Source organism: Podarcis pityusensis, assembly GCF_964106645.2.
Source record: "Podarcis pityusensis genome assembly, chromosome: 3".
Classification (NCBI taxonomy): Eukaryota; Metazoa; Chordata; class Lepidosauria; order Squamata; family Lacertidae; genus Podarcis; species Podarcis pityusensis.
In genome coordinates, this window is record NC_138026.1 from 12,299,388 (window position 1) to 12,321,228 (window position 21,841).

Here is a 21,841-nt window from a genome sequence, read left to right on the forward strand (position 1 = left end):
GGTTTATGCAAAATTAAAATGGAAGACTGGCTCCAGGGAGGGGATTATTAACCGCTTGTATCCTGTGGGACATGGGTGGCGCTGTGGGTTAAACCAGAGAGCCTAGGACTTGCCGATCAGAAGGTCGGCGGTTCGAATCCCCGCGACGGGGTGAGCTCCCGTTGCTTGGTCCCTGCTCTTGCCAACCTAGCAGTTCGAAAGCACAAAGTGCAAGTAGATAAATAGGTATCGCTCCGGCGGGAAGGTAAACGGCATTTCCATGCTTCTCTGGTTCACCAGAAGCGGCTTAGTCATGCTGGCCACATGACCTGGAAGCTGTACACCTGCTCCCTCGGCCAATAAAGCGAGATGAGCGCCGCAACCCCAGAGTCGGTCACGACTGGATCTAATGGTCAGGGGTCCCTTTACCTTTACCTTTACCCTGTGCTGTTGTCTGCTGAAGATTGGGTCTCTCTCTCTCTCAGACACACACACACACACAGTGCTGCTGCTTTGACAAATAGCATCTGAGATAGGATTTTCAGCATAATTGTTTCCCTTTGTGCCATTTCTTTTTTAAGGCACTCGCCACCTGCGCACTGGCCTCCCTCTTTTGTCTGCAGACTCCACAGATAAATTTTGCAGGCTGGGGGGGGGGGAGTTGGGAGGGGTAGAATTTTGCACAACAGAACAACATGTGTAGTTTGGCCCTTATTGGAGCACATCATCTTCTGAGCTTTGCCTAAGTAAGGGCACTTAAATTAAATAAGAGCCACAGTAAATGTCACGATCCAGTACTAGGAAGTATGCCATAATTTACTCCGGGTGCACGTTGTCGCGTTTGACAATATGTGCTTGATAGATCTGGAATTCTGCCTGGTGTGCTGTCATCTTCCGTATCTGACTGCGGCACAGTTTATGGGAGAGGATAGTATTTTGCTTGCCAGATTGTGTTTTAGCATCTTTATTTTCATGCAACGGCTCTTAAAATGCAAGATGTAAAACACATGGTGCACAATATGGAAGACTGCCTGATCTTGCCAACAGTGTGTTGTTTTGGTTCCTCTAGAATTGTCCACTTCCAGCTCCTTTACGCTTCTTCAGCCTTTGGGCCCCAACAGATCATGGAATAATAGAATTGTGAAGGGATGGATCTTGATTCCCCCTTGGGTTTCTGGGGAAACCTCAAATCCAGCACAGAGGAATACACACCCTGTTGTTCTGCATCCAAGGATGCCCCGGCATCCAGCCAGTTGATGTGGGAAAATATATGTGTCATTTGTCTCTATGGCGAGCTCCTAAGACTTGTAAACCACAGTTCTTAACTGGCCAGTCAAAGCCATCAACTTAACTAAGGAACTAGTTTGGCTGGTTTCCTCTTAAAGATTCTACACCAAATCTACAAGATCACAGGTTCGGAAGGGATCCAATTGACCCTCCAAACCCACAACAGTGTGTACACATTCTAGAAAATGTAGAGCCTCAGGTTTTGCCTCAACACTGGGAGCCAGTGTGGTGTAGTGGTTAGGAGCGGTAGTCTCGTAATCTGGGGAACCGGGTTCGCGTCTCCGCTCCTCCACATGCAGCTGCTGGGTGACCTTGGGCTAGTCACACTTCTCTGAAGTCTCTCAGCCCCACTCACCTCACAGAGTGTTTATTGTGGGGGAGGAAGGGAAAGGAGGATGTTAGCCGCTTTGAGACTCCTTTGGGTAGTGATAAAGCGGGATATCAAATCCAAACTCCTCCTCCTCCTCCTCCTCCTCCTCCTCCTCCTCTTCTTCTTCTTCTTCTTCTACACTTCCTTGGGCTGTCACCTATGCCCTCTCACGACGTAACTGCCTCTGCAGCTGCTACCTTTTTCCTAAATAGCAAAGCTTATTCCCTCCGCAGTCACCCGTAGCAAGTGTCCATTTATTCATTCCAAGTTAAAACAGTTTCCAAAGTTGTCTGAGCCTCTTCACAGCCCCACCAAATCTGTAAGGGTTTCTTCTGGAACGCTCCCAACACTTAGAACTGAATGAGGAGGGATCTTTAAGGGTCCAGAAAACTTGGGAAATCTACATGCAAAGCAACAACAACAACAAAAAACACCTTTCCCCCCTAATCTCACACAACAAGCTTGGCATGTGGTTAGTTCAAGCACATTTCATACCCACAGAGCAAAAGGAAACAGGCCAACAATAAGCTTATCTGTGTGCCCCAGACCAATTTTCAAGGTTTTTTCTTTCTTTCTTAGCGTTGTACACATTTCAGACCAGAAATACAGAATGTCTACATCTCCCAAATGAAAAGCTTGACAGTTACTTTTGTTGCCACTTGCTCCATGTCATCTCAGCTCCCAGACAGCACCAGCTATTCCTTAGGTCAGTTTTTGAGCTTCTATCCAAGCAGTCCCAAAAGCATTTGAGCTAATTGTGCTTTCTTCATATCCAGGGGGAATAATAGCTAACTGCTTTGGGAAGTATTATATTTCCCTATAGTTTCCTGTGGTTGAAACTCTTGCTATATTAGGACATGTTCCTTACTTTCTAGGATAACCTACTTATTAATTTATTAACCTTATCAGCAGCTATGACACTCCAGAGGCTGGCTTTAAAACTACCCTACTTCTTCATGGCCACATTTTGTTGCTGGGCACCTGACAGGAACTGTGTACCTTTCTCCAAACATGTGTCAAGGGCAAGGCAATCATTCCTTTAAAAAAAATTATATATAATTATTTTCGTCCAAGCAAAGTAAGCAAACATACGGTGAAGGGACGAATCCACAATTTGCAATAAAAACTGAATCCAGAGCACTTTAAATTCAGATTAAAATCATATTATCTAGATTTAATGTTTTAAATTCAGTTTGGGTTAAAAACCTATCTCAGTGACATCCTGGTGATTTTGTACATTTTCTTAAATACGCTTCACCATCTTTTCTGGATGTGCAGTACAGCTCAGCATAACCAAAAATTATCTACAGTACTGGACAGCTTTTTGATTTTCAGGATTTGGGCATGTATGAGGTAATGCAGCAATTTGTCTAGATAACGCTGGCTCAGGGATCACCAGCCTCTTTGGGACCAGTGGGTACATGTTGACTTTTGAGAAAGTTTTGGGGGTGCCCATCACGAAATAGCTGCTATGTGGGGGTAGCATGAGGCAGAAATAGAGAGATAGCTACCAGCACCAACTTTACTCTTGCCATGGGAACCCAGCTATGACTTGCTGGCCCTAATGATGGAGATCTCTCCCCACCTCTCTCTCTCTCTCTCTCTCTCTCTCTCACACACACACACACACACACACATACACACTGGCTGCTAATAGCACCAGAGATCATTCCTCAATACCAGGAAAAAATATACAAGTTAGCCACACCACACTCACTCTCACTTTACAGAAATCGCCTAGGTACCTGCACATTTTGCTACCTAACTTTCTTTGCTTTCCTGACAATTTCCAGTAAAGTAGGAGGGTGGCGCAAGCAGTTCAAGTGCAAAGCGAGGTGAATCCAAGCCCATGCTTAACGTCACCAAACTGGTTACAGATAGGTAGCCGTGTTGGTCTGCCATAGTCAAAATAAAAAAATCCTTCCAGTAGCACCTTTAAGACCAACTAAGTTAGTTCTTGGTATGAGCTTTCGTGTGCAAGCACACTTCTTCAGATACACAGTGTATCTGAAGTGTGTATCTGAAGAAGTGTGCTTGCACACGAAAGCTCATACCAAGAACTAACTTAGTTGGTCTTAAAGGTGCTACTGGAAGGATTTTTTTATATTGTCACCAAACTGCTTCTTCCTAGTTAGTTTTCAACTTTATAGGCACTATAGACCTAATGTTACTTGTGAACTAGGGAAATCTGAGTTCACCTCTCATTTTTGGCACACCCTAATTTCTTTCCCATCCTGATCCCTCCTATAACCATCAGAAACATAGCAAAATACATCACCTGCAATTAATCATCAATGATATGGTTATATTAATTAACTAGCTTACACCCAAAAAAACCCCACCACCTATGATTAAGTGAAATTAATTATTTGACATTTTCTATGGCTGTTATTTAAATATCTTTGACAATATCTACTTTGAAATAATAAGTCTTTAGGCTATCTGTTAATTGCTGCACTGTAGAAATAATCTTTATTTAAATTTATATGCAGTAAAAATTAACACAAAGTAAAGTGAGCAAAGGAGGTTTGTTCAACCTTTGGAAAAAGAAACAGATCACTGGAAATGAGCCTGAGAACATTTTCTATTCCTATTATTTCTTTCTATTGCATATTCAAGAAACATTTCTTGAGTAGCAAACACATTTTGTGTTTGTGTACACATGTGTTTAACATACTATGGAAATCTCTATTACAGTAATTTCTCTTTATACAATTATAGCTGTTTTATGTGCTTTTGTATTTGTTGGGAATCTTGTCACATTGATTCAGAGGCTTCTTGTTTCTGTGAGCTCTCTTGACATGCCCATGAGCCCTTCCCACCCATTCCAAACCACTAGCCTGGGAAGGAAGACAGAATTAACTATGTGGGAATCGGCCCATACCAAATAGTTGACTGAGAAACCCTGAATGACTGTTGAACCCAAAGCGTTGCTATCTCAGTTTAAAATTAGTGTCAATAGATTTCATGCACAAAAATGGAGGAAGCAAATATTTGGATTTTTGTGCACTATTTGATCACAACTGCAGCAAATTCAGCAGTGGCAGCAATTTTTGTCAGCTAATTTAGCAAGGGGGCAAATGGCAGGCTGCACAAGGCAAATGCTATACACAGCTCATGGGCTGTATATCGCTTAAGGACCCCTGACCATTAGGTCCAGTCGTGGCCGACTCTGGGGTTGTGGCGCTCATATGGAAATGCCGTTTACCTTCCCGCCGGAGCGGTACCTATTTATCTACTTGCACTGGTGTGCTTTCGAACTGCTAGGTTGGCAGGAGCAGGGACTGAGCAACGGGAGCTCACCCCATCGTGGGGATTCGAACCGCCGACTTTCTGATTGACAAGCCCTAGGCTCTGTGGTTTAACCCACAGGGCCACCCGCGTCCCATGTATATCGCTTACCTATGACTTAAAGTTTTAAAGCCCGGAAAACTCATCTCTACCATTAAAAACTATTAAGACAACCCTGTTATTCCACAAATTAATCAATGATCATATTAAAATGTTGTATTTTAATAGAGCTAAGCCAAAATGTTGAGCAGATATCTCTCTCCCCAAGAAATACACCTCCTTTTGGGCCTATTTTCCCTTCACTATTGCAAAAGGGTAAAAAACTGTTTATAACAGGGTGTAAGTGAGGTGGAGATGGGATTGAGGCACCAGGTTGATGTACACTTTCCCAAATAAGATATATACAGTGGTACCTCGGGTTACATACGCTTCAGGTTACATACGCTTCAGGTTACACTCTCCACTAAGCCAGAAATAGTGCTTCAGGTTAAGAACTTTGCTTCAGGATAAGAACAGAAATTGGTTTCCGGCGCAGCAGCAGCAGCAGGAGGCCCCATTAGCTAAAGTGGTGCTTCAGGTTAAGTACAGTTTCAAGTTAAGAACGGACCTCCGGAACGAATTAAGTACTTAACCAAATGTACCACTGTACATAGTTGACCTGTTGGGACAGGGTGTCTTCGACTAGAGCTGAACTAGTGTGAAAATATTGCTAGCACAGAGTAGTGAGACCGGGAGCATTGCCTGAGCAGTGAAGCTGTGTTCCCTCTCCTCCCTTCCCATTCAAAGTGAGAGCAACGCCTTCAGTCTGGAGTGGTACAGCCCAGACGGTCTTTTAATCCTGCTCTGTGAGAACAAGGCCCCTCAGCCTTTCCCGTCTCCTTGTCTTCGTGCCTGTCCACTCTCTGCCAAAAATGCTACAGATACTCCCAGCGATGCCTAACGCGGCAAGCTGTACAATGCCATCTGCAGATTCCTCTGCCCAAATGTAAAAAGAGATACTATGCCCAGGAGCACAATTACGCTTCAAGACTTCCTCTCGCTATGTTGCAGACAAGAGGCTTAGCATTCTTCCAGGAATACTGGCTCTGCAATATGACTTGTCATTCAGTTCGGGGGTGAGGAAAAAAAGAGGATTTCCTGGGGACTACAGCCACTTTGCATCTGATTATTGAAACAGCAATATTCAAAAGGGTGTGTGTGTCTCTGTGTCTCTGTGTGTGTTGGTGATGATCAAGTGCCTAATTCAAGGGACAAGAAGTCTGTTTAGTATTCCATGCATGCATTCTGGATGCTGGCATGGAGCTCAGATTCCTCTGAACCTCAGCTTCCAATTTCTGCTTTTCAAAAGTAGGTTTCTAGCTGTGCTCATTTGTCAAAAGAAGTTTGCCAATGTGCAGCCAGTGTCATCAGACGAACATGCAGCAGCTGAGAGATGTTTTGGATTGGCTTTTTGCAATCAGTCCTCCCACACTGACTCCCTTACCTAATTTGCTTTTTCTTCTTCTCCCCTACTTTAAAACAAAATAAGACCCTACATGGGTCTTATGTCACATTCTTTTGCCTTCAGCCACCAACATTCTGTTTTTGGAGAGAAAAAAATAGCAAAACATTAATGGCCTTTCTACTTCATTAGTAAGGGACGCGGGTGGCGCTGTGGTCTAAACCACTGAGCCTAGGGCTTGCCGACTGGAAGGTCGGTGGTTCGAATCCCCGCGACAGGGTGAGCTCCCATTGCTCAGTCCCAGCTCCAGCCAACCTAGCAGTTTGAAAGCACACCAGTGCAAGTAGATAAATAGGTACCACTGTGGCGGGAAGGTAAACGGCGTTTCCGTGCACTGCTCTGGTTTTGCCAGAAGCAACTTAGTCAAGCTGGCCATATGACCCAGAAAATTGTCTGCAGACAAACGTCGGCTCTCTCGGCCAGTAAAGCGAGATGAGCGCCACAACCCCAGAGTCGTTCGCAACTGGACTTAACTGTCAGGGGTCCTTTACCTTTACCTTTACTTCATTAGTAGTCAGTACAATAAATGTGAGGTCCTGGTTGCACTCCCCAATTGACATCTGCAATTATCACTTGATAAACCCTGGCCAAATAAAGCAGCTGCTGCAAATCTAAGGTGCTGGGTGTCATCACCTTAGCATTATCTCACAGTTTAAAGCAAGTCAAAGGATAAGTCCATCCCTTTGGGTCCGCCATGTTTTGTTTTCTTCACATGTATCCAGTCAATGTCATTAGCCCAAGAGCCAAACATCTTCTCTCTTGATACAGTTTCTGTTAAGGGAATTGCATTTCTCCCACACTCAAAACACACAATGCTTCTCTTACAGCAGGCATTGCAACTGCAGTGTGGCTTGTAGATATCATTGCTACAGAAACCAAGTTAATTGACAGTGTGAATGATGCTGTCTCCAAATATTCCTTCCCTTCCCTTTCCTCTTTTTATGGCTTTAGAAGAGGAATGGGGAACCTATGACCCATCAGATGTTCTAGGAGTCCAACAACTTCTAGAGGGCCACATTTCTCCCAAACATTCTCTTGAGGCTGCATCGCTCCAGGAAGAAAATCACTCATCTGGCTTATGCTAACAGGGGTACAACCGCCACCATTGTCACTTTGCAGACCTTTTCCTTCATTTTGTTTCAATTCATACTTCTTGTCTTGCAGGAGAGGGGCTGTCCAGTTAGGTCAGGCAAATAGCAGAAGAGAAGGAATACAGTGGTACCTCTGGTTACGTACTTAATTCGTTCTGGAGGTCCGTTCTTAACTTGAAACTGTTCTTAACCTGAAGCACCACTTTAGCTAATGGGGCTTCCCGCTGCTACTGCTGCTGCGCCGCCGCTGCGTGATTTCTGTTCTCATCCAGAAGCAAAGTTCTTAACCTGAGGTACTATTTCTGGGTTAGCGGAGTCTGTAACCTGAAGTGTATGTAACCCGAGGTACCACTGTATTGCATTGTTTTCCTGCAAAGAGACAATGTAACATAATGCAAGAAAGCATGCTGCCCAGAGTGTTTGGAGAGGGTAAATTGAGCCTGTCGTCTCAGCTGAAGGCTATATATTCCTCACCTTGTATGTGTCTGTATAGAAGAGAAAAACCTTACACAAATACTGATCAATGTATAGGAAAACCATGAGGATAAGTTGCAGCAGTTTACATCTTAGGCAATTCGATTTAGCATTTGCCATCATAAGTATGAATGTCTTCAGTCTCTTCCCTCCCACCCCCAAAGCTGGCCAAAATGGTAACATAATTTTAGAAAGTCTTTCAAAGAATCATTAAGTTGCATGCTTCTACTTGACAGTTGTGTCTAGTAGGTGTTACTGCCTGGAAAGCGTACATAGGTTTGTACCTTAAAAGTGGGAGATGACTTGTATGCATGAAGAGACATGGGCAGTGGTTTTGTGTTGCTACACAAAAGGAGCCTACAAACATATTGCAGTGTATTTCAGAGCCTAGGGTGAGTGTTGTTGATTTAATCCTTTGTTAGGTGCTAGGGGTGTTGGATGAGCTGTAAGATGAGCATTCAATGTGTCTGTTTGACAGTGATCATTTTTTAAAAAAGGTGTTGTGCTGCTTTGTGGTCAGTTAAAATAAGTGTCTGTGTCACCCTTCACTACCCTGACACAGCACAGAGCTTAGATGACTTGGAAATATTTTGTTGTCTGTGCCTCTAAAGGTAAAGGTAAAGGGATCCCTGAACATTAGGTTCATTCGTGACAGACTCTGGGGTTGCAGTGCTCATCTTGCTTTATTGGCTGAGGGAGCCGGTATACACCTTCCAGGTCATGTGGCTAACATGACTAAGCCGATTCTGGCGAACCAGAGCAGCGCACGGAAATGCCGTTTACCTTCCCACCGGAGTGGTACCTATTTATCTACTTGCACTTTAACATGCTTTCAAACTGCTAGTTTGGCAGGAGCAGGGACCGAGCAACGGGAGCTCACCCTGGCGCAGGGATTCAAACCGCTGACCTTCTGATTGGCAAGTCCTAGGCTCTGTGGTTTAACCCACAGCGCCACCCGCGTCCCTGTCTGTGCCTCTGTTCCCCTAATTGTTCAGCAAAATTTGAAAATGGTCCTCTAGCAGGAGCATCCAGGATTTATTTCCCCCTGTGTCCATCAGTGGAAAGATATTCCGCACATAATCTGTGGCTAATCATTTCTCTGTGTATAATTCTTTAAAACAGATTTGCACAGTTGTTGTTATTGGAAGGTAGCTTTGCCTAGAAGATCTATTCATTCTATGTGTCTTTCTACATCCATTCGTCCTTAAAAAAACACAAAAACACCTTGGAAACAGGTTGAGTAGGAGACAGAGGAGGCAGGAATTCTTTTCCCATTCAGATTTTAATCCAAGCTGGAGGAGAAAATGGGGGATTGGAATGGTCGCCTCTTCTTGAAGCAATCATTGCAAACCTGTATCTAAGCTCAGCAAGCATGACTGGCGTCTTTAAACCAAATAATTTCCATTCTACATTTTGAGCACCAATTTGTCCTTATAGAATCTGAAATTTCCTTTGTTCTGTTGCCTGGACACAACTTCCATGAATTTTCGTGCATTTTATGCTGGCTTTCCATTAGGACAAGTGTAGCAGCAGGGGAAGAAGTGTAGTATGAGTCTTTGAGATGATGCTATATCGGTCTTCCACTAATTATGCAAAAGCCTTTTTATTCTCTTCTGCGGAGGTGCAAACATGCCTGCTTCCTGTTAAGAGTGGTTGTCTAAGTCCACTGACATCTGACTTCTACTCCTCTTTTTCTTTCAGTGTGGCTCAATGTGCTTAGTGCAATTCATATGCAGTATAAAGTTGCCTTTTGTCCCCTTCCTATGTCAAACTAATGAAATGAATCTGGGAATGAAAAGCTGCAAGGGAAAAACTCGCTTACTCTGTACATCGCTTAGCCGGCTTGTTAGACGAGGGTCAAGGAAGCTGTACATTTTGTCAATTGCAATTACATTTTGTCAATTACAGCAGCGAGGTCTGGGAATCATTGTTGCAAAGTAGCATTGGGCCTGTGCACTTTGTGCTGAGAAAGTGGAGGCATTAGATATTCTTACATGATTCAGGAAGGAGTAAAGGATAGATTTTAACAACCCTTTTTCTGTTCCCCACATCTATTTCTGATCCAGGAACTAACCCAATCAGCAATTCATTAGCTGTGAATGTGGAGCAGCTTCCTGCCACAAGTTTCCTTTGTCTTATTACACCAAGTGTCTAATGCCATTCCCACTTTTATCTTTAGTTGTGTGTACTGCTGGGAAACACAGGGTCTTATTTCTCTCCATCAGCACCGGCACAAGCTATGAGTTGCTGAAAAGCAGTTTTGAGGTAATTCTCCTGAAACAGACATGCCAGCTCTGGCCCTGCTGGGGTCATCCTCTGTCTCATCTTTACCACTTCAGATTGTAGGTGAAGGCTTACATAATTGGATACTCCTGCACACAAAGATGTTTTGTGTGTTTCTGATCCCGTGGCTGAGTCAATATTAGAACAAAATCCAGTTCTTGAGTTGGACGGCTGCATATTTCAAGAGCTTACCCTATTTCTGAAATCTGATTTGATCCTCCTTGCCCATCTAGTAGGAAATGCCCACTATCGCTCATCTCTACAAAGAGTGCTAGAAATGTAAGGCATGATCTGCCCAGACACTTTAATAAATCCCCATTTTTAAATGGGAGTCATTTCAGAGTCTTAACTATTGGGCTGAAACCAGTGAGACTTGAAAAGGTTTACCATGCCCATTCTCACATGTCCTGAAGGGTGGGGTTCCATCAATAGCCAAAGGTTTTCCGAAAAAGATCTGAAGCTTGAGATCTGAAGTTCAGTGAACTTCTGATATAGAAAGCCCATCTATTTCTTAAAGATAGGACTTACAGCTTCTTAAATAAGTGTGGGTCCTCTTGGTGCAGCAGCTAACAGTTAAGTAGGATACATGCAACAAGCCTTCAGTAGATCACAAGGTAGGATTGTTTTTTCTGGACCAGAGGATGAGGAAAATACAATTAAGGTGTGCATGCTAATGTCAAACAACTAAAGGGCTTTTGTTGTCATCCGTGTTTGCTCTGGCTTAGCTGCTCTCCTTGCTATTTAACTGCGCTTTTGTTCTCCTGGGCGGCGTGTTTACAAAATGTCAGAAACAGAGCCCTGATCATGTCAACTTTATAATGTTTGGCTCCCATGTATCTGTTCGACTAGGAGGCATAGTGAGAACTTTGTCAAAGGTCAAGCTAGGGTGCAATCAATGTCTTGTAGAGGAGGATTAATTTCAAACATTTCCCTTTTTTCAATATTTGTCAGCCTTCTTTTTCCTGTAGCAAAATAGCAAACGGTCATCCGACTGCATAATAGAATAAGAGCTGAGATGCAGAAGGTTGGAGAATCAAAGTGGAGAGGTAGCACTGAGACTGAAAAGAAGTGGAGGGATGACTTCAAGAACCAATATATTCAGTGATCAAGAAAAGCAACCAGTTTTAAGATCAGCGCTAAGCCTATCTCACATTACACAATTTTCTTTCTCACCCTTGCACCTCCAGTTGCATCCTCTGCCTGGAAACGTCATATTGCATCTGTTCTGAACTGAGCATCTCTGCAATGCAGAAAAGAAATAAACTGTTTTTCAATTATGAACAGAAAAATCTTGGCAGTTCTCATATTAGAGCATGATTATAGCAGGCTTTCCAGTTAAGAAAATATTGTAAGCTGCTATGCCTTGGGAACACCACAGTAATATTACAATGGGCGGTTTGATCCATCTCCCTGTTGCTTTTGGACTTTAATTGTCTTCCTCTTGTTTGTTTTTTCCCTCGTTTGAGCTGGCTTCATCTACAGCATTGTAAAGCATTTTTAATTGCTATTTATATAAAAAAAAGAGTCTCAGTGGAGCTGTTACTTGGTGGAAGCAGAGCTCACAGGCTCCTTCTGCTGATGAGTTATGTCATGTAATATTTGTATTTACAAGGTGCCTAGCCCACTATTCCATTTTGAAATATGATGCGTCTTTTTGACATGTGTGCAACTACAACAGTTGGACAGAGGAGATTTTTCAAACACTTTCAATTAGAAGTTCTTCAATTGCTATTAACAGGGTGTATGTCAAGGGGGGGGGGGAACAATCATTTGAAGGTTATATCTGAACCCCTATCCTTCCACTCGTGTGATCTAGAGAGAGCCTTCTGTCTCTCTGGAGCACCTCACACTATACTGGGGAAGTGGGGGCAAGAAGGAATAGGCTTTATCAGACCTCACTCGGTATGTGTTTAGTGCAAACAATCCCAAGTATGGATCCCCAATGTCTGAGTGTTTGTTCTCTTTGTGCCACCTGCTGAAGGCAACTTTTTCATATGTTGCAAGACTAGATAAGCCTTCTAACCACTGAGGAATCTGGAGGGTGCTCACTCCTTCCAGTGGGCACATCAAGTCTAGTTATGTTGCTCCTCCATCAAGTCCTACAGTGTTGGAATGTGATTGAGTAAAACATGAGCATCCATGAATTTTAGGGACATTCCTTGGACAGACAGGGACTTCTGCCTGGAATGGTGCCACTGTAGGGCATGTGGGATCAACATCTATTTTGAAACCCTTGTCAAAAGTACATTTTCACCTCATGTAGTATAGGACTGGCTACCCGGCATCCCAGTCCATGTACAACACAGGTAAAACTAAGAGTCAGAAAAATATAACTTCCGAAGTAGCCCAAAGGGAGTGCTTTTGTTCCACTCGAGCTGTATCATCTTTTATGTACTTGACAATACACCAAGAGTACACCAATATGTAGCAACATCCCCTGAAGATCAGCCAGATGTAATAACAGCCCCTTCCAGCCCACACACACCAGGATGAAAGGTTTAATAGGGACCGCTGCAATAACCAGCTTACCTCTTGAGGATGCTCCTATATTGGAGGAAAGACTTCAGAAGCCTGATTTGTGCCTTTGTCTTGAATAGCCACACACAATCTGAGCCACCTTCACCAGTATCTCCCTGAGCACATATTGAACTCATTTGTTTTATTAAACAGCGGTTCCAGCTTTTGGAATCCAACATTGTAATATCAAATAGAGACACAGGGCTGCAGCTGCTTTGAATGGCGGTACTCAAATGGATGTGCTGATGATGGAGGGAACAGAGTCACATAATGCTATGTGCCCATTTCCTCGTTTATTCTCACGCATTGTCCCCCCTTCCAACTGTCTCTCTCACATTACATGCCACTCACATACTGTATCAAACTATAACTCAAATATAAATCAAAAGATAGGTAGATATAACATACTGTTTGAAAGTTAAAAGGGGGAGTCCTTAGGCTACCTCTTTAAGTATCCCCGCACCCTGAAATCACGTGCGTTTGTACGAGATTGATATGTGAATGGTATGTGTTGGCCAACAAATTCGGTACTTTTGTTTTCTCCCTTCTCTGCTGAAATCATCAACACACTGTACTGCTTAAGCCTTTTGGGCTAACAGTGGACAGTTTGAATGTTCACTAACATTCCAAAACAGCTAAGCAAACACTCGGGTATGATGGTTGCATTCGATAAGGGGAAAGGGCTCCTAAAACTATATGAAACCATCATTCATTTCACATAGATGTGAAATGGAAACTTCACTGGAAACCTCTGATAAAAGCATGGCTCCCATTATTACAGGAAATGTCATTTCTCTTCTTATAAAACAGTATAGTTTCAGTATAGTTGCAGAAACATTGCAGTAGCATCAGCCAGCATACTGGAAAGCAGAGATTTAGTTGAAATGAACCTAGGCACATATTTATAATACTAAATTAGTTTTTATTTACGTAAATCAGAGCTCTGACACCTCACCCTGCAAAGGTGTAGGTGGAGTTTCAGAAACTTTTTCAAGGAAGGATGGAGGTCATATTATTTTAGGGTGTGGAGATACTTTAGGAGGTGGTCTGAGGGCTTCTCTTTATTTTCTTAACTTTAAAACAGCTTCTGGTCAATCTGTTGGCTTGGGATGGAGCAAAATTCCCTTTCCACTGCTTGTTTTGCCCCTCTGAGTGACACTATGTCACATATTCAGAGGGGATGTTCTAGGGGGAAGTGCGGCCCGCGGTGGGGGTTGCCATTTCCCCTCTCCAGATACCTAGAAATGACCCTGTAGGATCAAGAGGAGTGCAGTGCAATTGGTGGTAAGTTTGCCCCCACCCTCAGAATTCACCCCCAGAAAAATCCCTCAAAATCCCATTTTCCCCATACATTTCCCCGCCCCCATTGCTTGAAGAACACAGATGGTCAGTCATTGCCTCTTGCGTTACTTACGATGCTGTTGCTGTTATTTCCAGTTACAGGCTGATCTCGATCAAGAATACCAAGACAAATTCAAAAGACTCCCATTGGAAATCCTGGAATTTGTTCAAGAGGCGATGAAAGGCAAAATTAGTGAAGATGGAGACCACAGCTCTGCCACTTCTCCCCTGGCATCCGATGGTGGGAAAGTCAACCATAAGCCACAGCAGAATGAGGAGCTGGAAGATAATCCAGGGAAAGTATTCGATACACCCCTCTAGCAACTCCTCCAAGGCCACATATCTAAATTACCATGGCGCAAAAGTCCCCAGCGTGTTCTCCAGATACTCTCCTGATGTGAACAGGGCATCTTCAGATATGGGAGACATCTGTAGGGACAGCACACATTTCTAAAAGGAACGGTTGATGAGGAAAGTCTATGTTGTTTGTAAGCCTTCTTTGTTTCGTTACCGTTGGGGGGGGGGGTAGATCAACAGGTCAGTGCTGCTGTTTCCCAGGCTACTTTGGCCAGGCCATGTGCAATTTGGGGCTTTCAGTGGGGACCAGCATGTTTTATGAAAGTAAACATTCATAGACCTCTCTGTGAAGCAGCAGTGGCTGAAAAAGAAATTCTGAACATTATCATAACATCCATAGCCATTTATTTCCTCCTTTGCAACTTGAAAGCTTGTATCATCTTGATAATTGCACTGATTTTATTTTATTTGCTTTCCAAGAACCAGTTGCTTGCATTGTTGACAATATATCTGCTTTGAGATGTTCTGTTGAAGCCGTGGTGACTAGTTAACTTTCCCAGCTGAAATCTCTTCAAGAAGGAGACATGTGTTTGTATATGCTTCCTGTGTGATGTGGGTTCACATAGATGTGTATTCAGACACACACACACACACACAAACATATACAAACCACTGTGTATGAACAGAGCATGCAAGTTCTCACTGGGAGCCTTCCCTTGTGGCAAAATAAAGAAGTTTCAGGGATCAGAGCTAATATTTCAATGGGCATCTTTACAAAGCAACCTTCAAATCACAAGAATCTTTTAACTTACTATTGTATATTGTTTTCAATTATAAATGGGTGGATCCGAGAGCATTGTTTTCAATTTATTATTTTTGGTTGCATCATGTGATCTGTTGTTGAAATGTTTTGGACTGTGGTATCTGACATGCAAACATCTCTTCCATAGTTTTCAAAAATGTATGGTATGCATGTAGGAAATGCCGTCTCCAAAATGTATATAAAACTCAGATATTTCAGAGCTGGAGAATTTGTGAAAAGAAAATAGACAGAAGGATATGGAGGATGAACACATCAGTTCTTATCCTGCAATTTATTTATACTGTTAACCTTAGAAAGGTTATAGCCCCTCTAAACTCAATAGAATTACTTTGTGGATGTTATTGAAACACTAAATTTTGTCCTGATAATAATAAAGACTTAATGCCTAACAGCATATATGTAGTTTGCTTTCCCTCAGGAGTTCAGTAGAAATAACTTATTTTATTTAAATGTAAGCAATAAATAGAGATCAAACTTAAGTTTCAAGTTAAATGCTAAGTGTACATAGGGAAATAAAACTTTGGCTGAACAGTATTTTCTCTCTCTTAATTTACAACACACATGAGGAAATATAATTTAGAGGACCTAACTCTAAACAGAGACTTTCATTTTGATTTTAAGAATATGACTCCTGTCATTTATTCTACTTTTGCACTTTGAAGATCACTCTTATTAATCGTTAAATACAAAACCTGGAAGGGTCAAAGTTTAATGCTGCATTTTATAAGATAAAGGTTCAATAAATTTGTTTTAGGTTAGGTAAGATAAAATAAATAGCAGTATTCACAACGATTCTGAGACTATTTCTTCGATGTGCTTGTATACTGCAGCTTCAAATAGTCTAGGAGAAATACTGATGAGCTTTTTAATTTATGAAATAAAAGTTAATGGTTTGAACAGAGTATATTATCAGATGTAGTTGGTTTTCAGTACATTTGTATTTGACCATTGACTGTCCTTACTTTTTTAAAATATCTGTACAGTGCCCCTTTTGCAGTTGTAGTTTAGTGTGGAATATTGTATATCTTGCATTTGTTCAAACTTACAGTGATATATCATTTACCATTAATATTACTTGAAATAAAGTAAGGTAATGAAAAAGGAGTCTATGATGTGAGAGTCTTGTGCCTTTTATGTATTTGCCTTGTTAAGTGTTGAACATGTGGAAATAATATACTGTGGACATTTCTGCTTTAGAAAATAGAGCTGCGTTGTATTACACTGAACTTCAACCTACACTCCTGATCTCTTCACACTACTGAGAAACTTTTCATTTGATTTTATTAGCTTCAACCGAATTTTAGTTCATAAACATCAGACATTATGAATCTTACATGGCTGTAGGAGATTTCTTTAACAGAACTTCAAGGGGACATAGCTTCTCTTCCTTTCAAAACTAACCTTGCTCTTGTACATTGCCAAACTGTGTATGTGATTGGCTGGTTGGAAATAGTGACTTGCTTTCAGTTAAGAAAATCCTCTCATTTACCATGTATATAATTTCAGTTTCTCACCATTTTAGAGGCATAATTCACATTTTTTTGTAAGAATCCTATGCAATTTTGTGGCATGATGTTTCTTCCACTTGTAATTTATGTGCTTTCATCACAGACCCAAATAAAAATTCTTAACACAATCTGTGTGCTCTCTCTTAATTGGCCAACTTTCAAGCCTCTTGGTATCTGTTCAGCTTTCCCTGGAAAGCGCAATCTTTTATGTGTTCAGTTTCAGTGGGGTTAACAATATGACCCACAGGCCTCGCCACTGCTCCTCATGAATTTGAAGGTACACCATCTGGCGCATGTCCTCAAATCTTCTGCAAGACACAGAACCACTGCAACAGAAAACCCTTGGGGTTTTTCTCAGCGCACAAACTCAGTGTGCAAAGGATTCTCTGGAGACAGAAATTTCAAAGTTCAACCCCACTAAAAGATAAATCAATATCTGGTGCCTAAAAACAGATAGTCATGGCAGTGGGCATGCCTCCCTGCGGAGAATAGTCCATAAGTGGGGAACCATCACCGAAAAGGCCTGTTCTCTCACCACCTTCTTCATCCCAGAGGGGGCACCTGGAGAAGAGCCTCAGATAATTATTTAATTAATAATAATTAATTAATGCAGGGTCCAGTTTGCTTCATATGAGGAGAGGCAGTCCTTGAGGTATTGGGGTCTGAAGTTGCATATGGCTTTCATAGGCTGAAAACAGTACTTTGATTTGCATCCATAAACTAGTTGATAGTGAGTGAAGTTGGGCTAAGATGGGATGCGGGTGGCACTGTGGTCTAAACCACTGAGCCTCTTGGGCTTGCCAATCAGAAGGTTGGCGGTTTGAATCCCCACAACAGGGTGAGCTCCCGTTGCTCCTGCCAACTAGCAGCTCCAAAGCAGGCCAGTACAAGTAGATAAATAGGTACCACTGTGGTGGGAAGGTAAACAACATTTCCATGTGCTCTGGTTTCTGTCACAGTGTTCCGTTGCACCAGAAGCAGTTTGGTCATGCTGGCCACATGACCTGGAAAACTGTCTGTGGACAAACGCCGGCTCCCTCGGCCTGAAAGCAAGATGAGCGCCGCAACCCCATAGTCACCTTTGCCTGGACTTAACCGTCCAGGGGTCCTTTACCTTTACCTTTACGTGCTCAGAACATCTCGCCCCTATGAGCTGGCCACCAAATTCTGCACAAGCTGTGGTTCCCGAGCCATCTTCAAAGGCAGCTCCATGTTTAATGCATTGCAGTAATCTAACCTGGAGGTTACCAGAGCACAGAGGAGAGAAGTTAGGCTATCCCTGTACATAAACCCCCGAGCAGGGCTCGAAAGTGCTTGCCTTTCCATGCTACTTACTTCCCACCAACTGCTATCCAGAGGCGGAGGTTCTGTGCAAGTAGATAAATAGGTACCACTCCGGTGGGAAGGTAAACAACGTTTCCATGAGCAGCTCTGGTTCGCCAGAAGCGGCTTAGTCCTGCTGGCCACATGATCCGGAAGCCGTACGCCGGCTCCCTCATCCAGTAAAGCGTGATGAGCGCCGCAACCCCAGAGTCGGCCACGACTGGACCTAATGGTCAGGGGTCCCCTTACCTTTACCTAGCTGTTGATAGGCCAACCTGCCATGAAAGTGCCTATCACCTTTTAGAGCCAGTTCTTATCACCAGACTTTGTGGAAGAGGATTGCATCAATTAACTTTATGTTGTGAGAAGGTCTTTCCTCTCTCCTGAATCTATTGCCGTATTGGGGTATAATAAAATGGTCTCTTTTTCTCAATGAGCCTAGATGATTGTACCTTAGAACGGGACCCAAAACAGCCAGTAGTGTAAACAGGCTGTGTCATTGATCTGAATAAGATATATATTCTCATGTGCCAGCCAAGCATTAATCCCTTAGGTGAGGAATTATGGCTGCATAACGAAGCAAACATTTTTCATTCAGAGCCTGTTACTATTCTTCATCTTTTAATCTGATGTTCTGTCTGGACACAGACAACAAATATCCCAGTACTTTTGGATATAATTGGATTACCTCTAGGGGAAGCAAAGCAATGCTAGAGCCTTCTTCAATGCACACAATAATTTTTCTTTAAAACAACACTTACTAACAGAAGCATCCCAAAGTCTTAATGCATCATCCTGGTGGCACATCTGAAAACCAGAATGGCTCTTAGTGCCACGATAATTGATAAATGCCATTATACTCTTTAGTCAATGCAGCAATAAAGAACTGGCAAGACACTTGTGCAATTTCATAGACACTAAGAACTGAGGGCATGAGCTGATCTAAGGTTTATGTCATTGTGATGGCCAAAACACAGACATTAGGTCTCTTATCTTCCCATACGAAGGAATGGGGAAGCTACAAACCTTGCAGGTTGCTGTTGAAAACCAGATATCAACCAGCCCTACTGTTCGCCTCAACATAGTTCCATCCCTATTTCAGACATTGTGATATATCACACTATATTGTGATGTTGAAAACCAGATACAGTGGTGCCCCGCAAGACAAAAAACTCGCTAGACGAAAGAGTTTTCCGTTTTTTGAGTTGTTCCGCAAGACGAATTTCCCTATGGGCTTGCTTCGCAAGACGAAACGTCTTGCGAGTTCTTGCGAGTTTGTTTCCTTTTTCTTAAAGCCGCTAAGCCGTTAATAGCCGCTAAGCTGCTAATAGCCGTGCTTCACAAGACGAAAAAACCGCAAGACGAAGAGACTCGTGGAATGGATTAATTTCGTCTTGCGAGGCACCACTGTATTGCTCAGTCCTACTCACCATTCCTGCAAGAAACCATTAGAAATTGCCACTTGTTATGGAGCAGACACACCCACTTCTGGTCACCTCCACCTGGGATAGCTCAGTTGATAGAGCATGAGACTTAGGGTTGTGGGTTCAAGCCCCATGCTGGACAACAGATTGCTGCATTCCAGGGGGTTGGACTAGAGGACCCTCATGGTCCCTTCCAACTCTACAATTTTATGGACTCAACAACATTAGTAAAGAAACCGTGATTTGAATGCACTATAAACATGCAACACCAGATGGCGACAGAGAGCAGGAAATTTGAAAAACGCAATTTTCCATAGGGATTTTTTTCTACAACGATTTAATTTCTGACTTATTTATAGCACACCCCCCCCCCCAGTGTTTCGATCCACTCTATGATTCTATGATTCTACCACTGCCCTACAGCTCCCAGAGGGTTGGTCAAAGGTGAAGGCTGCTCAAAAAAAGGATAGCCCCCTCTGCTCTGCATAACTTTAAAATATCCATCACTGCTGAAAAAAGTGGTTATGTTCCCCCTCTGATAGCTTTCAGGTGAGTTAGGCTGTGCACCTGCTGTATGTTTAAATCACATTTGAGGCACATGTGGACACTGTAAGAAACTCAAGTCCTTAGTTTGCTAAGGGTTTCTGGGAGCTGTAACTCTGAGAGAAGTAAACTGCAGTGCCAAGAATTCTTCAAGGGAAAGAACGTGCTTTGGATGAGCTTTAAAGAGAGGTAACCTTTTTTGTTGATGTTTATAACCACTCTCCACATTTGCTTTGTATATACAATTCCCACTGAGGACAATGAGACGTTGCCTTTGGAATGTGTGCATAGGAATTTCAGTATTACAACCCTTTCTCTTCTCTTGCATTAGCAGCAATTTTAAACATCCCTATCCTGCCAAGTTTTATTATTCTATAGAGGTGGTACTTGTTTCTAACGGTTGTAAAGTGGTACCTCGGGTTAAGTACTTAATTCATTCCGGACGTCCGTTCTTAACCTGAAACTGTTCTTAACCTGAGGTACCACTTTAGCTATTTCTGTTCTCATCCGGAAGCAAAGTTCTTAACCCAAGGTACTATTTCTGGGTTAGCGGAGTCTGTAACCTGAAGCGTATGTAACCCGAGGTACCACTGTACATACTTTATGGTTTGATGTGTATGCGTTCTAAGGTTTTTGCGTTTGAATCTTTTCTGACATTTATTAACTGCCCTGGACTCTATTTCAGACAGAACAGTGATGTAGAAATTAAATAAAGTCAGTGTGAAGTTCTTGGTTGACTGGGCACCCATAATGAATCATGATCTCAGCTCAGCCCCAAACTGTTCAACCACAAGTTCATTTATAATACTTCCCCGGAGGATGTAAGGGATTTAGTAAATGTGTGCATTAGGGAGACTTGAATAATTCGATTTCTGTGAACTGGGATTAGAGCATAATAATGTTGAAACAGGACAGAATGTATTTACGAATGAAAATATGTGAAGTGGACATTGATTGGAAATAAACTGTTATGTCCTTTCCCTAGTCTTGCAGGTGTTTACGAGAGAGGGGGCTCCATTTAAAAAAGAAAGTAGCCTCCAAGAATGGGTTGAACTAGAATGACATCCTCAGTTTGCTCTCATAAGAATGAGAAAGAATCCCTGTTCAGACAGGCCAAAGGCCCATCTAATCTAGCAACCTGTTCTCACAGTGGCCAACCATATTTCTTAGAAACATAGAATTGTAGAGTTGGAAGGGACCCTGAGGATCAACTAATCCACCCCCTCCGATGCAAGAATATACAGTTGTCCCATATGGAGATCGAACCTGCAACCTTGGGGTTATCAACGCCATGCTCTAACCAACTGAGCTATCCAAGTTTGCCTAGGGCATGGGTATTGTTGTTAGCTGCTCTGAGCCCGGCTTCAGTTGGGGAGGGCGAGATATTAAAAAAATATTATTATTATTATTATTATTATTATTATTATTATTATTATTATGCAAACTAAGGCCCGGGGGCTGGATCAGGCCCAATCGCCTTCTCAATCCGGCCGGTGGACCGTGAATCAGCATGTTTTTACATAAGTAGAAAGTGTCTTTTTATTTAAAATGCGTCTCTGGGTTATTTGTGGGGCATAGGAATTCGTTCATTTTTTCCCCCAAAATATAGTCTAGCCCCCCCCCCCAAGGTCTGAAGGACAGTGGACCGGCCCCCTGCCGAAAAAGTTTGCTGACCCCTGGCCTAGGGGACATGAATGCAACAGCACTATTGTTGCTTGTTATTCCAAGCAAGCTGATATTCAGAGCCATGCTGCCTTTGACACAAGAGGAAGAACATAGCCATCAAATG

General features: G+C 42.6%; 1 protein-coding gene and 1 long non-coding RNA gene across 5 annotated transcripts in view; one reads left to right on the forward strand and one right to left on the reverse strand.

Moving 5' to 3' along the window:
- Positions 1–16,890, forward strand: part of PLCB1 (phospholipase C beta 1) — a 481,134-nt gene extending 464,244 nt beyond the window's left edge. For 2 of the 3 annotated variants that reach the window (XM_080998939.1, XM_080998941.1), the window contains one exon: positions 14,231–16,890. In XM_080998939.1, coding sequence (XP_080855065.1) covers positions 14,231–14,455 — 225 coding nt within the window. In that variant the 3' untranslated portion in view covers positions 14,456–16,890. The remainder of the gene's footprint in view (positions 1–14,230) is intronic. The other variant, XM_080998940.1, reaches the window with a different exon arrangement.
- On the reverse strand, positions 9,257–14,318 carry LOC308473726. 2 transcript variants are annotated; one of them, XR_013984251.1, is made up of 3 exons: positions 14,208–14,277; positions 11,450–11,516; positions 9,257–11,238 (listed from the first exon to the last, which is right to left on the reverse strand). It is a non-coding gene; the product is annotated as an uncharacterized lncRNA (long non-coding RNA). The 2 variants fall into 2 exon arrangements; XR_013984252.1 differs by lacking the exon at positions 9,257–11,238 and having other exon boundaries at positions 11,449–13,035; positions 14,208–14,318.
- Positions 16,891–21,841: the final 4,951 nt, after the last annotated feature.